The 14,218-nt window shown below is 53.3% G+C and overlaps 1 protein-coding gene across 1 annotated transcript; it reads right to left on the bottom strand.

Moving 5' to 3' along the window:
* Window positions 1-3,424: 3,424 nt before the first annotated feature.
* On the bottom strand, window positions 3,425-13,843 carry LOC115660490 (docking protein 4-like). The gene is made up of 8 exons (XM_030581961.1): window positions 13,784-13,843; window positions 13,134-13,163; window positions 12,034-12,148; window positions 9,310-9,429; window positions 8,815-9,004; window positions 6,045-6,183; window positions 4,070-4,193; window positions 3,425-3,678 (listed from the first exon to the last, which is right to left on the bottom strand). The coding sequence occupies exons 1-8, from the start codon at window positions 13,841-13,843 to the stop codon at window positions 3,551-3,553; spliced, it is 906 nt and encodes a 301-aa protein (XP_030437821.1). The 3' UTR covers window positions 3,425-3,550.
* Between the last annotated feature and the right edge of the window lie 375 nt (window positions 13,844-14,218).

Here is a 14,218-nt window from a genome sequence, read left to right as displayed (position 1 = left end):
GTTTAATTACTCCAGTCAGGGAGGAGGGGCATTCCCAGTGCAGCATCCAGGATCGATGGAGATGGAAACAGGCAGAAAGCCACTTGCTCTGGTCACACCACAAATGTGTGGTGCAGGGGTCTTGGCTGGGTAACACTGCCTCCATGCCAAGGCCTGCCCTGCTGCTTTGCTGCGGCATGCCCTGGATAACCAAACCATGGTGGGGATAGACTCTAAGGTCAGAAGGGACCATTATGATCATCTAGTCTGACCTGCACAACGCAGGCCCAAGAATCTCACCCATCCACTCCTGTATCAGACCTGTGTCTGAGCCATTGAAGCCCTCAAATCATGGTTTAAAAGACTTCAAGGTGCAGAGAATCTTCCAGCAAGTGACCCATGCCACCTAGTAGCTCCTTGCCCTGTGAAATGAAGAGGCAGCTTGTTTTCCCAGTGGGGTTGGGGGAGCTCTGGACCCAGTACCTATAATGTGCCTGAAACTCCATCCCTTGCCTTAACCACCCAGGGCTTCTGCCCCTTTCCTTGCTTGCAAACAGCCCAGCCTGGGCACCTGCCAGACTTCTAAGCCCTTGTCTGATGAAGTGAGCTCCCAATGGGTTTAGGAATGCAAATACCGAACCCTTTCAGTGAGACCTGTGCTCTTGTACTTTTGAAAATTACCCCTTAGCGTCTGTTCTGAAGAGCCGGGAGAGAAATAATGAGCTGCAGAACAGCTGGGAGCAGCATTCACCCTGTTTGGGTCAGTCTGGGGAGGGGTTTAGGATAGTTTGAATCACTACAGGGATGGATAGAGGATTACATAGCTCCTCTTTCTGTAACCATTATGTGTAGATCACTCAAGCTGGAAAAGAATGTTCCCCTCCCCCAATATTCTCTGCTTTAAAACTTCATTGGCACGCATGGGAAATCTCCTGTGTAATGGCCCTTTACACACTGCAGCCTTGGATCTAATTCAGTCTTGGAGCGTTTCATATGTTAGGAAGCCTTCCCTGATAATCAGTACCTTTGTCTTCACTGCACCATTATTCTTATGTATCCCTCCTTGCACCCTGTCCCGTGTGTGGAGTTAGATGACAAACAGGAAGGGTGAGTAAAGTTTGTTTATTGATTGAGCAGTTCCTTTAAAAAAAACAACATTTTTGGCAATAACTGCTATGTCCCCGCTTGCCTGGCTTAACGCATCTGTGCATCAAATTCCTGAGGCATCCTAGTTTCTGCTAGTTCCTGCTCGAGCTTTCCCCTGTCCCAGCATTTAGCAGCTCCACACCTGTCGTTGGGGGATAGCCCAGCATTTTGGCTCTAGTCTTACACTTTTCAAAGTTGACCGTGTCTCTCTGCAGCGATGTGTTAAAGGCACAGGGCCAGAGACTCAGCTGGTGCATTAGAACCACAGCTGAGGACTTGGTCTGCTCCTGGAGCCTGAACAAAAGCATTTTATCCTAGTGCCTAAAACGAGCTACTAGCCAGGGAACCCAGCGAGGTGTTTAGACTGGGAAATGATAGCAGGTTACACCTCATCCAGGAGGATGTACAGCCGTTAAGCTCATCTGATCCACTCTACCACAAAGTATGTGGCCTAGATTTGAACCTGGGTGGTTCCTGTCACTCCAGCCACGTGTCATGGGGAAAGGGCACTAAATTTAGTAGGGCTTGCAACAGAGCAGTTTGGAAAGTCCCTGGTCTTGTGTGCCAGGATGTTTCCAGCAGATCTGTCTGAAAGGTCTTCATCGTCTTACTCATCATCTCTACACACACACAACCAGAAAACAAGAAATTTACAGGTGATAGTCCACAGGGTCTCCCCATCCCCAAGAGACAGTACCTCACGCTTTAAAAACACCAACCCACTCCAGCATTGGTACTGCAATAAAAATAGCCCTTCTGAAAGGTATTCAATAAATAGCAGAACTAGAAAATCAATTGCTTTGATTTGATTTCAGCATATTAAAACCAACTTCCACATGCCCGGGGTTCACTAATTATTCTCAGGAAGTGACCCACTGGCACCATGGGAGGAGGGAGGAGCTACAAAGACAATTGAAATGGGCCTTGGGCTGCCCACCAGCCCTCTGCCAGCATTGGCTCCTTGAGGCTGCCAGGTATCTAGTGGAAATGGAACCTGGGTCCTCCCCCATCAGCTAGAAACACAAGGTCCCTTACATGGAGGAAGCAGGGAGGAGGTCATGTGACCAACTGATTGTCTCTGGCTAGCCTCCTGTCAATGGGATTTCAGCATTGCTGCAGGTGAGAGCACCCCAGAGGAAATGGGGGCCACTGGCCGACCCGGGGAGGTAAAAGAAAGGGAACTTTGCAACACGGACGCATCCCCACAAGGCTGGCTCTGCCAAACAGGTAGCTTGGGCAGGTTGCTACCATCACTTAGAGGCAATGCAGTATTTAGTGGCTGTGTATTAAGGGTGGGAGAGGTGTAGCCCTGTAGATACCCCATCCCTTGTGACTAAACTGCCGGGCTTTGGCTATTTGGAGAGAAGGGCTTGGTTTGGAAAGGAAATCCATGCTGCAGCTGCTGAGCTGCTAGAATCTGAACTGAGGACACGCAGCTAATGGAGCGAAACGCCACTCAGCAGGTCCCCAGCCCACTGAGAATGCTGCCCTCTGGAAGCTGGGGGATTTTGTGCAGAAGTCACAGTTCAATTTCTCCTGAGATGTCAGAAAGTTCCCCGGTGTCTGTTCTGGTATCTTCAAGAAGTGCAAAATGAGCGTAGACTTGTAAGTCCCCAGTACTCCCTCTCCAAGGGAAAGCGCTACTGGATTCAGGAGGGAGCATCCATTCGCAGCCTGGGCAACCTATGGGACTCTCCAGGACACCTCTGGCCTTAAAGGAACAGGCCGAATTTGCAACAGCCTCTCCAAAATGTTCACTTCAGTTGCGCCGCTTCGAGTAACACTTCATTGCTCCCGCTGGCTGCCAACAACACCCACAACCCATTGGCCACTTGAGAAAACTCTGTCCTTCCGCTCTGAGCCTTGCTGAGGGGATCCTGGGGGATTTCCCTTCCCAGCAGAGGCGGTGGGGTGTCTGCTCTGACTGGGGCTGGGTTTCCTGCACGATGCCACCCTAAGGAAAAAAGAAAGATCCACCCACCCAAGAATTAAAAATCTCTGGTGTCTCATCTTCCCAGTGTCTCTTCAGTGGCTAAAAAACTTGCATTTGTGTGAGAAGGAAAGTCTCTTAATACAGAATATGTATAAGCAATAGATAGTTAAAATCATTTAACAACACAGAGCTAGACCTCCTCTTCCCTATTGTTAGCGCCTCGTGCTTGGTCTGCTAGAACGGCATGGCCCAGGCTAGAGTTCCAGCCCACCTGGGGCCATCTCCAGCCTTCTTCCCAGCGCCGAGGACCCAGTCTCCACACTCCCTGCAGCCTGAGCTCTGATAACTTCTCCAAAGAGAGGAGCGTTCCCAGAACTTCAGCATCCTCAGGAAAGGAGGGGAGGGGGCACTGGAAAACAAATGTCTCCTGCATGTAACACCCTCTTTCTCCAGCCTGGCCCGGCCCGGGGGGTCTCTCCACTCAGCGCATGGTCACTGAGAAGCAGACTTGGGCTCTTTGCTGTCACTCTTGCCGCTTTTTGCAGGCTTTGGCTTCAGTAAGATGAACCTGTTCAGGAGGTCTGTGTCCGAGCTGGCCTGGGCCCCCGAGTACACTTCACCTGCGGACAAAGCAGAATTTGGTACTGTTTCGTGGTCCTCACAGTATTGCAAGGAACCTCAGTTGTGTCCTTCAGTGCCTCCTGCTGGGGGAGGCTAGGACTGGAATATTATGAAGCTCCTGCAGTAATCTCTATACCGCCTCCTGCTGGAAGGGGCTGGGACTGGAGTAGCAGGAAGTTCTGCACAGCATGGGCTTTGAGTGACTGCCAGTGCTCTGACTGCATTCCCCCTACAGTGGCTTCAGGGACAAGAAGCTGGGATGGGAAGCACAGAAAGCTTCACCAGCCCTGTACAGAGCCTATGGAGCAGCAAACCAGCCCCTTCAGTAGAGGCGGTTAGAGAAGCTCTGGGCTGGAATGATCCCACAGGAGGAATGTCGGAGACACCCACCGGCATAGCTGGAGGACTCGGCGATGTTCTGCGATCCAGTGATGTGGTGCCAATAGGCGCTCCGGGGCAGCATGGTGGTGGGTGTGCAGGGATAGGAGTAGTGTTCTGTGCCCTTGTTCAGCAGCTGGAGCAGAGAGACAGAAGGTGCTGGGGACTATTTTAAACATCAGCCTAGAAGATCCAATTGCATTCAGCTCCACCGAGTTAAATACAATTATTGTCTGGCCAAGGTGGCATGAGCTGTCGGGCCTGAGAACCCTCTGACAGCAGCCACCGGAGTCAGCGATTCTGAACTCTGTCACATGGTGGGGCGTCGTCTTTTGTAATCCCAAGTGTGTCAGGTGACTGGGATCAGGAGACATCAATTTCTCCATGTGTCACCTTTATTACTTGGGCTCAGAAACCTTGGGCAAAACCATGGAGCACCCGAAGCCCTCTGGATTCCTCAGTGTGGAAGGCCCCCCACTGTGCCACTGACCAGGAGCTGCCCAAGGTAAACCCACACCTCAACCCCAATCCCCAGCCCTGAGCCCCTTCCTGCACCCAAGCCCCTCATCCCTGGCCCCACCCCAGAGCCTCTCCCACAGCCCAACCACCTGCCTCAATCCTGAGCCCCCCCAAACTCAGAGCCCCCTCCTGCACCCCAAAGCCCTCATCCTCAGCCCCAGCCCAGACCCCCTCCCACACCCTGAACCCATCATTCCCAGCCCCACCCTACAGCCCTCACCTTCGCACCCCAACCCTCTGCCCCAGCCCTGAGCCCCTGCCACACCCCAAGCCCCTCTGCCCCAGCTCCGTTGGGTCGTAGGCATCAACCATTTTCTTCAACTGGGTCACCAGAAAAACAAGTTTGAAACCCACTGCTTTATATAGCACGTACAAGGTAGTGTTACAGAGGGACCCTCACCTTTTTTGTTATCTGAGCCTTGTGCACTGAATTTGTAGCTAATCACATATATAATCCTATGATCGACTAACTAATGTATGGCTGCTAGATTCGATTTGAAGTTACAGGTTTAAGGGGTAAAGAATAGGTAGGACCACACCACAGGGGGACAGGACTAGTGAGTGTGGATTAGGTATGTAAGATAATGTGCTGCAGGCTTTAGGTCTGTAAGAGGTGACTTGGCCTGAAACAGGCTGACATGACTAGCTGAGCCAGGGAGAACGATGACAGTGGAAGATGACAGTACGAGATGTTCTGGAGAACATGCCGCAGTGTACCAGGTACTACAGCAAAAAGCCAGAGAGTAACATTTCGGGGAATGCTGTACAGTAATAACCTCACGTTGCTATGGTAACTCACTGACAGAGATGTTAATGAGAAGAAGGGGAACTAGGTGGGTAGCCTATGAGAAATGGAACAACTAAAATTCATGGGACATGCAAAATAGGGGAAAGGGGGTGAAACTCATGCAGATGCATGAGTGTAGGGGCATACAAGAAACTCAGGGTAAAAGGTGTTGCCTAATCCAAGTGGACAGAGAAGCACACCCAGAAACACCGAACGAGATGGCCACCTGTTCATCTCCCCCACCTCGGTGTTTCCATGGGAAAGAGTATGAAATCATTAATGCTGGCTAGTTTATGGGTTCTCTCCCCTCTCTGGATGCATTTCAGTGTGTGTGGCTTTGTACATCTGCTTAATAAAACTCTTGATGACTTGTCAGTGTATTACTTGGGGGTCACCCTTCCTCGTGTGTGCCAAGCGTCTCCAATCCTCATGATCTTCCCAAGGGTGAGTCTCACCCAGCTAATTCTGACATGGTTGCCATTCGGGAGCTCGAACCCTTGGCAAACGTCACTGTGGGCTCAGATACCACTGGTGATACCGAAGCATCTGTGTTATGAAGGCTACAAATCTGTATATTTCCCCTGGACAACATGACTCCCCATCCTGTGCCCTGATTTCCTCCCCCATAAGCTACTGTGCTCAGAGCTGGTTCACTAAGGAGCCCCGGCCCCAGGTACTCACCCTGACATTCTTCTCCATCTCCAGCAGGACCCTCTTGTGCTGTTCTGCGATAGCCAGGGTGGCGCTGTGCACCCGCTGGTAAATCTGCTCTCCCTCCTGGGTCTGGAAGGTGTAGAGCCCTTCCCCTGCGTCACACATCCTGCTGAGCGAGAGGACATCAATGTATAGTGTCACCCAGAGTATGATGTTCTCCCACGGCGCTCAGATACACTGTGCACACTGCGCCCAAGCACACACTGACTAAGAGAAGACACACTACATCCACACTTACTGCCATTCACATGCTCCCCCTTCACACACAGTATTCCTACACCTCACACACGTGCCTGCTATGCATACATGCCCTCGGCTTGCACATCGTATGCATTCACATAGAGACACTGGATACACCCCCACCCCCACCCCCCTTAGGCTCTTGCGCGTTATCGTTGAACGACCCTAGGCCAGAAGCAACCCGACTGGGGTTTGTTTAACAAAACAACGTGGCTACATCTTAGCAAGGGATCATTTTGTATGCACTAGCCTTTGGCCTATGGGAGGAGCACAGGTTTCGCTCTAGGGACAAAAGAACCAGTTTTCTACAGCATCTGAAAAAAATGTTGCGTGGGACAGCATGCTCTCTCAGCCACCAACAGATATCCCTCCGCCTCCTACACCAACAGGAGAAAGAGCAAACAGGCTCCCTGTTTCCAGTGATAAAACTATACTCCAGTAATTCAACAGGGAATTTTAAGTCCTTCCCCACCTTTACAAATAAATAAATAAATCACCAAACAGATTTCAGTTCAAGTTTGGTAAAAATACACGAAAACTGGAAGTGGTGGAAATTACTTTAAAAATTTGACAATTTTTGCAGGATTTTTTCTTCCTTTTGCTGTTTTTTACTGGCTCTAAAATAATCTACTAAGATGCTCAGTTGTATGAGTGTTTTGATCACACCCATCACCTGGGAATAGCAGTGACCGTAATTACTTATTGACTCTCCGTATTAACCCATCTGCTTTGATGGGTGAGGTTGCTTTTGGTGAGTTTCACATTGAACAGAAGTTACCAGGTAGTGCTGAGAGTCAGACCCTGGTATTAACTCCCCTCTGACCCAGAACATGGCGCCAGGAGCGGATCAAGGAGGGATACGAGAGGCACCACAATGTAGGAACATCAAAGCCAAGTTTAGATCACTCATTTCCCCCCATTACTCAGTCAAGTTTAGCCCTCAAGGTGGGCAGTTTGAGTCCGGCAGACGCAGGCTTCGAATACAGCTTCCCCATCCTAAGCCAGGCTCTTGGGCCAGACTGGATATTGATTTGGCATGTCCGGCTGGAAACACGGTGAGTCCGATTTCCAGAGGGGCTCAGCCTTCCAACTCTTGTTCAGCTGGGGATGTAGGTGCCTAGCACTAGTGGAAGCCAGGCCTACATTTCCAGCGGTGGCTAGTGATTTGGGGTTCCCAGTTTGAGACACCTTAAAGGGGCCTGCTTTTCAGAGATGAGAGGATCAGCACTTTCTGAAACTCAGGTCCCCGAACTTTTTACCTCACGCCCCCTCTTACCCCTGTCCATGTCTGTCCCTCCCACAGTGGGGAGCGGGACCCCAGTCACAGGGCTGGGACCAGGAGCAGATCTGGGTGGCACTCCCTCCCCCCCCCGAACATTCCTCTGCACCCCCTAGGAGTGCGCACCCCATAGTTTGGGGACCTCTGCTCTATGGCTTCTCAAGTTGGCCCTCCCCATAGTCACAGCCCCTTAGTAAGAGTCTCGTTCCCCAGGTACCTCTGATCTCTAAAACTCAGAGAAATCCTGATCTGGTGATCACCTTTTTAAACTAGTCCCGGTATAACACTGAAGCCAATTTTGCCAACTGGCCCACAAAACTCCATTCAGCCATAGGCCCCTGACGCAATACCACAGCTGACTGGCACTGATTTTAAGTCTCTGAATAAATAATTTGTTCCCTCTCAATTCTAAGGAATTGGGATCCACCCATGCTAGGGGACTAAGCGAGGTGCCCTGGAATAGCGCAGTCTTATTCACAAAGCAGGTGGGATGTTCCCCAAGAATCACTGCCAGATTCTGCTGCCAAAGAAATAAGCAGCTTTATTCTTGCAGGCGCCAGTTCAAAGGCTCCAGGGCAGGGCAGACTGGAGAGGATGAGGGTTTTCTCTCTCTATAAAAGCCTAGTGTGGTGAGTCAGCAGATGGGAAGGTCTAGTATGAAAGGGAAGCTCATGTTTCTTTCCTCTCTAGCAGGTAATTATCTGGAGTCCCTAATATCAGGCCTGGCTGATCCAAGTTACTCTGCAAACGAAGTTGCACAAACCTTCAAAGGAGGGGAACGTGGGTGATCAGGCAACTGCACTTTGACATCTGGAGACGCTGGTTCAAATCCTGCGACAAGTTGTAATTGACAAGTGTTCTTGTCACTTGTCCCTACTGCAAAAACCACCACTGCAGGATTCCTTCTCCTTTCCATTCTGGAGAGGCCCCGGGCTGGAACCGAGGTGCATCGGCAGAGCAGTGAGGGAATCCTAGCCCGGTTCCCATCTCTCACCCTCCCTCACTTCCACAAGCACAATTATTACTTGTATTCACCCAGCGTGTCTATAGATGTCTCCAGCGGCTCAGGATCCTGGCCTGCCAGAGCTCGCCCCCCATCTGCAATCGGACCGCACTGCCCCGGTACAGCCACAGCACTGTAGCTCCCTGCCCGGTGCTCCCAGCAGGCCAGGCAGAGCTGCTGCACAGAGCGTGCAAAAGGAGAGAGGAGCGTCCTACCGGCCGGCCTCGAAGGTGAACCTGGTGGCATCACGTCCATAGCGGCGCAGTGAGCACAGGGGCCAGGAGATGAGCTTCACCCGGGGGTTGTGCATGTCCCAGAGGTAGATATTTTCGTGGGTAATTTGCAGTTTACACTCCCCATACACGTCCAGGTTCGGGCAGGGCAGCAGGAACACGTTGAACCGCTCTGCGGGGGGACACAGGCAGCTGAAACCAAGGAAGGCACCATCCCTACCCCCCCACCCTCTCAAGGGAGGCAAGTCCAGGCCCCCCATCCCATCCCCAAGGAGGGACGAGCCTAGGCCCCCATCCTAGTGTGGATCCTCCACACGCAACCCCTTCTGCCATGGTGGGACAGACCCAGGCCCCTTCCCAATGCCCCCTCATACTCCTAAAGGAGGGGGGAGCCCAGCCCCCTCTCTCAGGGTGTTCCCCATCCCAGCTGCCTTCTGTTCCCCAGGGCAGCCTGCCAGGCACTGCCAGCGCTCTCACCTGTCTGCTCACACTGCACCCCGGGAGCCAGGAGGTCGGGCTCTCCCAGGCTGATGTCGTTGAGATGTGCTCCTAGGCACTCGATGGACAAGGTCTTGTACCATTCCTCGGCCTCCAGCTCTGCAGGGAGCCAAGAGCTGCCCGTCAGCCCCTGCCCCCACAGCGTCCCTCAGCTCCCCCAGCACAAGCCAGCTGGGGAACGCCCCGTTACACAGGATCCCCCTCCCCAAAGACAGGCCTGCACTATGGTCACACCTGCAGCATGTGTCCTGCTGGCTGGAACAGAAATGCACCGCAGGGACGTCCCAGCTTCTAAGGCCAATGTGATCATCCAGTCCGGCCTGCATAACCAGGACCACTGGACTCCCCTGAATGAATTCCTGGTTGATCTAGGGCATCTGTTAGAAAACCAGCCAATCTTGATTTAAAATGGCCAGTGCTGGAGAATCCACCACAAGCCCTGGTGAGTTGTGAATACCCTCCCTGTTAAAACATGGCACTTTAAGCCTGAATTTGTCTAGCGTTAACTTCCACCCATTGGATCTTGTTATACCTGTGTCTGCTAGATCAACGGCCACCTATTATCCAATCTGTTCACCCTGGAGCACCCCCAGCCAACTCAGGGCTCAGCCTGCACCGCCAGAGCCCCATGCTCGACAGACTGAGCTGGCCAGGCTGCTGACGACTGCCCCCTTGCCCTTCTCTAGCCCCGTTCATCACAAAGCACCCTAAGTGCTGTATGATGGGCCAGTTCCTGGAGTCCATGCTGAGGAGACTCTTCCTTTGTCCTCACAGGCACTTGGTGCCCAGTGGGCATTTTGCCATAGGAAGGGCTAATGAGGGAGTCCAGATTGTGGCCCAGGCCATACAGTAAAGAGATCACTCGCCCACCAGTGAAATGCAGCCACCTCTGGGGCAGAACACAGCAGATATTCTGCACCAGCAATACTACAGAGTATTTTTCAGCCAGTGTAGTGGAAAATTACTTCTCCAGTGGAAAATTCAGGGGAGATTTTGGAGCAGAAACTACTCCGGCTTGAATTTGACGGTGACCCCAGAGTTAACACCTCTCCTCATGCGATCTCCAATAACGACAAGTGTCAGCACCGGAGGGGTTACACCTTATTCCCAACACAGTGCCCCATGGCAAAGACTACAGTTTTTTCACGGATAATTTCAATCAATGTCATGGCAGGGTGCCAGAAACAAGGCCATGTCACAGAAAGGGGGGGGGAAACGAGGGCTGGGAGGAGGGCTGGAGAGCGATCCCACCCATGCTAACTCTGCAGCAGCAGCTCCTGTCCTTCGGAGGGTATTAGCTCCCTGCTCCAACATTGTGACCTGTGCACATAGCACCTCTCAGGGTTGGTGCATCCACCCTCCGGAGATGGAGGTGGAGAGCCAGGTTTATTGGCGTTGCCACCTAGCGCATAGGGCCGCACGCCTCTGGGGTTTGGCACATCTTCCCCACGAGGAGCCACCACCATGCGGGCCAGGTCGCAACGCCCAGAGCGGAGAGGAGCTGCCCTCGCAGGGCTCACCGACTTCAATCAAAGTCACGGTTACGGGGAACACCGTGACCTCCAGGCTAGGATGGTAGCCGGGCTGGAGCATTGGCTCAGCACTGACTCAGCAGGAAGAGCACCACCTACCCCGCCGCCAGCACCTGGGAGTCTCCCAACCCTGCCTCGCCTTTGGGGAGCGAAGAGGCTCCCAGCAGCGGTGTGGAGCTGTAAACCAGAGAAGGCACAACGTCTCTGAAGGAGCTCTCCTGCCTTCCCCCAACCAGGCCAGGGCGTCAGGATCCAGGATCTCAAAGTGCTGCACCCACACTGACTGACTGACCCCCCCTAGTCCCCATACGAGGGACGGGCTGATCTCCCTCAAGACCCCCGGCATGCCGCAGCAGGCTGGCTCCCAGTCCTGCAGGCAGCTTCCCGCATTGGGTGGCAGGCTGGAACTCCTGAACCAGCTTCCCTGGCATTCAGAACGAAGGGATTTAATTAACGAAGGAGAATTAATCCTGCAATCAGCACAGTCGCCCCGGGGTTATTTCTGCTGAGCTCCGACTCTGTCCTTATATTGCCCCCATGTTTTCACTGTGCACCAGGTTTTGGATCAGAAACAGACGGTTTCAGCAGCTGGCTAGGGACGGTTGGGCCCCCCAGAAAGGCGAGGGAGGGGATTAGGTCTGTGGGGTAAACGTATTAGAGGGTGTTGCTGCTAAAAATAACCAGTTAACAATGTAGCTATTTAAATGGTGATCTTGAGCCCGTGGAGGTGACTCTGAGCCCTAAAGAAGAGGTGAGGGGATTGCACCCAGCCAGCGGCGAGTTTAGGCTCTCTGCAGACTCAGGCGGATGCCAGCCAGTCAGGCACATTTTAAAGCTGCCTTTGCAACCACAAGGCCTGGGAACATTGTGTTAATCAGTGAAAGTGGCAATTCTACACCACACTGCCTTGGCAGTCACAGGGGCCTTGCTGTACTGACAGGCACCGTGGGCCACACTCTCCAAAGGGCTCCACACCTTTCTGAAAGCCGGGCCTGGCGAGATGGAGTGACCTGTCCACCATTACAGAGGGAATCAGAAGCAGAGTTAGGAGGAGAACCCAGGCATCCTGGCTGCCAGTCCCAATCTCTACGCATGCTTCCCCTGGCCTTTCCCCAGCCCAGCAGCTCGCGACCATGCCAGCTCCAGGCCAAAACCCACACAATCCTCCTACCCGAGTCACAGGTGAAGGTCCTGGCCGAGTCGTCGGTGAAGATGATGGCCACGGCCTGCCTCTTGGTCTCTTTCGGCAATCGCGTGATGCACTTCACATTGCTGATCTCCGTGACCTGCACAGGGAGACGCGTTCCTGAGCTGTGCCATCTGCGTTCCGCACCCCACCCCTCCCTCCCCCCTTTTCTGCACCGAGTAACGGGGCTCCCTCAAAGTCTCCCCTCCTCCGCCTGGCTCCTCTTGGTTTCTCCACTGCTCAGCACCAGATATTCAGGGGGAGCCTCTACCTTCCCCAGGGAGAACCGCAGGGGACTTAGCACGGGGGGCATAGAAAGCCACGTGAGAACCTGTATTTCAAGGGAAGAGTCCACAGCTATCGGAGATCAATTGCAACAAGAAAATCTGGCAGAAAACAGTTCTCCTGAGGAACCCAGGCTAGGGAAGGAGAAGCGTAAGCTCATTGGGAAATAGGCAGGTAAAGGGCCATGACACTTGGATCCTGCATAGCCTAACATACCCTGCATACCCCATAACAATCACCCTGCCTGAAGAATTCTTCACCGCAACGTACTTTTGATCAGCCCCGTAAGAATCCTGGCGACAAGTGGGGAGGGAGGCTGGCTATGGGGGAGCGCCCAGCTGCTTTGGTCCCACCCAGCAGGAGTCACTGTATGGAAGGTAAGAGCGCTGGCTGTGGCAGGAGCTGCTCTGGTCCACCCAGGCAAGGTCGCTGTGGGAAAGGGGTAAAGCGCTGGCTGGGGCGAGATCTCTGCCTCAGTGATTTATTCAGCTGTGTCAGAGCAAAGGGGCAGCAATAGCAAGACTCTCCAACCTTTGGCATCCACGCAGGCACACTGATTCTCGTCCGGATACTTCTCTAGCCGCTGGGCCCTTTAACTGGAGGATTTCCTGAACCCCAGCCAGCACCTCCGAAGAATCTGCCAGAGAGACACCAAACACAGAGCTGCAGCATGGACCAGCATCCCTGCATTTGAACAGGACATCTCGAAGGCATTTTTCCCAGTGATCAAACGCCTCCTGACTGGGGTTTTCCTGTCCGAATAAACAGCATCCACATGGAGCAAAGTAAGCGGCACTCACCCTCCCTTTGCTGACCCGCCGGGGGAACTGCTGAAGAGGGGCAGCAGCGGGTTATGGTTAAGCCCTAAACTTGTGCAATGACCAACCTCGTTTCGAGAAAAATCCAGGGGAACCCTCTTGCAGTGAATCCGTTTGCTTCCTATCGGTCACGCTAGCTTCTTCTAGGCCAAGAGGGCCAAGGAGCTGTGAGCGTTATGGCCACATCTGTTGGAATCTAACAAGTAACTGGCTCAGAAACTGCAGGCCGGGGCCCTAGACAAGCACGTCAGATCGATCATCGTCCAGTGAGAAAGGACCAGACATCACTTCAAGCCGCCTGTTTGATGGAGCCATGCACCTGGACTGTACGGGAACAGCCCCGCAGGACAGAGCGGCAACACCCTCAAAGTGGGGAGCCAACAGCCCCTGAACCATGGCCCCGCCCCTTCTTGTTGAGGCCCCGCCCTCGCACCACGCCTTCTCCCCAAGACCTGCCCCCTGCTTGCTCCTCTCTGTCCCGTTACCTCCCATCACTCGCCCTTATGTTGGTAAAAGTGGCATGGCCTGAAAGGGCGCACATGTTGCTTTCGCAGGCCGAGCTTTATGCCCGCATGACAGCCACGGCCTGTATAGTGCAGGCAGCAGCAGGGGGCCCAGAGAGGTTCCCTTGCCTGCAACTCAAACCGGCGCTCTGTGGGCCTGCTCTCCTCCCGCTCACACCAGTGGATCATGTTTTCACGTCTGCTCACTTTCACCAACATCAGCAGAGTTCTTCCCGCTACCGCCCAGAACAGCCCTCCAGTTCTGGAGCTGCAGATGCAGCGTTCGGCAGTTACCGCGTTCCAGACAAAGACAGACAAACAGAAATATCAGGCTGAGCTCGACTGGATGACGATCTAGGCTGGACATTACAGCAGGTTCCCCCACGCATAGATTTGCTTGATGGTGTGAGCTCCCTTTAAAGGCAGTCTGCCCCACATGCTGGCTGTGGAAATCACTTACTGCGACCAGCGGTTCTCAAACTTTCGCAACCCAGGACCCCCACTTGATTTAAAATTTTCCAGGACCCTCAAGCTCCTCCACTCAGCCCTTGCTCCGCCCCCTTC

This window comes from Gopherus evgoodei, chromosome 12 (assembly GCF_007399415.2).
Source record: "Gopherus evgoodei ecotype Sinaloan lineage chromosome 12, rGopEvg1_v1.p, whole genome shotgun sequence".
Classification (NCBI taxonomy): domain Eukaryota; kingdom Metazoa; phylum Chordata; order Testudines; family Testudinidae; genus Gopherus; species Gopherus evgoodei.
Note: the sequence above shows the minus strand (reverse complement) of the source record. Positions and strands in the feature narration are given on the sequence as shown.

Coding starts and splice junctions, on each gene's coding strand:
- LOC115660490 (XM_030581961.1), bottom strand. CDS start 13,843: ATGATCCACTGGTGTGAGCGGGAGGAGAGCAGGCCCACAGAGCGCCGG. Junction 9,005..9,309: donor GGTGCAGTGTGAGCAGACAG/GTGAGAGCGCTG, acceptor GTCCCCCCGCAG/AGCGGTTCAACGTGTTCCTG. Junction 3,679..4,069: donor CGAGTCCTCCAGCTATGCCG/GTGGGTGTCTCC, acceptor CTTTGTCCGCAG/GTGAAGTGTACTCGGGGGCC.